The sequence below is a fragment of the Penaeus monodon genome, chromosome 29 (assembly GCF_015228065.2).
Source record: "Penaeus monodon isolate SGIC_2016 chromosome 29, NSTDA_Pmon_1, whole genome shotgun sequence".
Taxonomy (NCBI): domain Eukaryota; kingdom Metazoa; phylum Arthropoda; class Malacostraca; order Decapoda; family Penaeidae; genus Penaeus; species Penaeus monodon.
Genome location: NC_051414.1, coordinates 13,203,812 through 13,205,496, shown reverse-complemented (window position 1 = coordinate 13,205,496; position 1,685 = coordinate 13,203,812). Strand labels below are relative to the sequence as shown.

Genomic DNA, 1,685 nt, shown 5'->3' with positions numbered 1-1,685 from the left:
AAATAAAAATAAATTATGCAAGACTGTCATATAACCTTATTGATGAGAGTTACTAATACAAGGCAGAGCTCTACCAGGTTTGTAATGAAATTAAGAGATACTGCATGGATGGCAAAGAATGTACATTTGTGGCCCCTTCCACAACAAATTCATATACAGGCAGTCTAATTTGCAAACATGAAGCAGTTTTAAAAAATATTTTTTTTATATATGGAGCTTAAACTACAAATGTTGCAAAGTTAGCAAGTGTACTGTATTACCCTTTCATTGTAATAAATACAAATTTGGCTATTTCTTACACTTCTGAGAAGTACTCATAGGTTAAGGTTTTGGTTATGAAACTCAGTTAACAAATATTTTTGAAAATCATTCTGTCACCCATTTTTTAAAAATCATCTGTTTGTTTGATATACATTTCAATAGTTAACAACTGATAGTATGATATCCTTGAGGAATCATATGATACTGATATGAACTTAATTTTTGTATGCTTGATCAGGTTGTTAGCAGAAGGAGGTGCTTTTAGCTAGTTATAATATGTACATTATTTTACATTAAGAAGCTTCTTTTTTGTGTGAATGCATAGTGAGGCAAGATATTAAGAAGTAAGATGTATACCAAGGTTACCGGCTTTACAATCAATATGAGACTTACAGTAATTAATCCTGTTAAAATATTGTAACCAAAATAATTTTTTACTAGTTGAATTACACTTATTTATAAACCCTGTCATATTGGTATGGCTATTCAGTTAATTAGGTGTATAATGTATTTGTTACCATTACAGAATCAAGAATGCATAATAGTACTTTTGCTATTTTTTTCTTTTTCTTTTGAGGTATCTAAAATCTTGTCATTTGTGTCCTTTGATGGCAAGTTCTTTTGTGCACCATTTCAGCCTGTCCTTCTGTCAAATAAAGAAAATGTTCTACAGGTTCCATTTTATTTATCAACACCTTTATAAATTCCTTATTTTTGTTGAGTTCTACTTCAGTGCCTTTAAATGTTATATTTTTACAGAGTATGAAAAACAAGAGAGAAAAGTTTAAGATTATTTATGTCAGAATATACTTGTTCAGGTTTATGTGAACTCACGCAAATAGATTTGTATATACATTTGTGCACATGTGTCCCCCCATCCCTCTACCCACAGATCATTTTTTGGCTCTATATACAAATATTAATTATAGGCTGAAAAGAATGATAAGTAAATTTTAAGGGTTTATTTTATTAGTACATAATTAGTTGGTATGTATTATGAGCAATGTTATACAATTTTCAAATAAAATCTATATATCTTACTAACTTTTCATCCAAGAGGTCTGTAAGAACAAGCAACCATAAGCCAAGTCAGGAACATATTTTCAGGATAGTTAACTGTTATAGCACGCACAGCATAACAGACTTTATCACCACGACACCCAACTATCTCGCGGCCAATGCTGGAGCTGAAAAATAAAATTGTTTACCCATTACAGGTTGTACTGGAATCTTAAAGTTCCAAAACAAAGTTTTAAAGAATGTTTATTCAATCATACTTTTACACTAAATAATTTTGTTTTTATCTGTATGACATCATTCAAGTCTCTTTTGAGCAGACTCAATATTTTTTCTTATGATTCCTACAAAAGACTTTAAGAAGGACACTGATACATTGCACATGATATGAAGAAGTAAACTTTTAA

At 30.0% G+C, this 1,685-nt stretch overlaps 1 protein-coding gene and 1 long non-coding RNA gene across 2 annotated transcripts in view; both read right to left on the bottom strand.

Moving 5' to 3' along the window:
- LOC119591975 overlaps window positions 1–1,685 on the bottom strand; it is a 47,801-nt gene that overhangs the window by 20,632 nt on the left and 25,484 nt on the right. The gene's annotated exons all lie outside the window — the stretch shown is intronic.
- The window catches only part of LOC119591972 (centrosomal protein of 76 kDa-like), a 22,199-nt gene continuing 20,619 nt past the window's right edge, over window positions 106–1,685 (bottom strand). The window contains exons 8-9 of the mRNA XM_037940726.1: window positions 1,303–1,448; window positions 106–907 (exon numbers count right to left, since the gene is read on the bottom strand). Of these exons, the coding sequence (XP_037796654.1) occupies window positions 1,310–1,448 (139 nt within the window). The 3' untranslated portion in view covers window positions 106–907; window positions 1,303–1,309. The remainder of the gene's footprint in view (window positions 908–1,302; window positions 1,449–1,685) is intronic.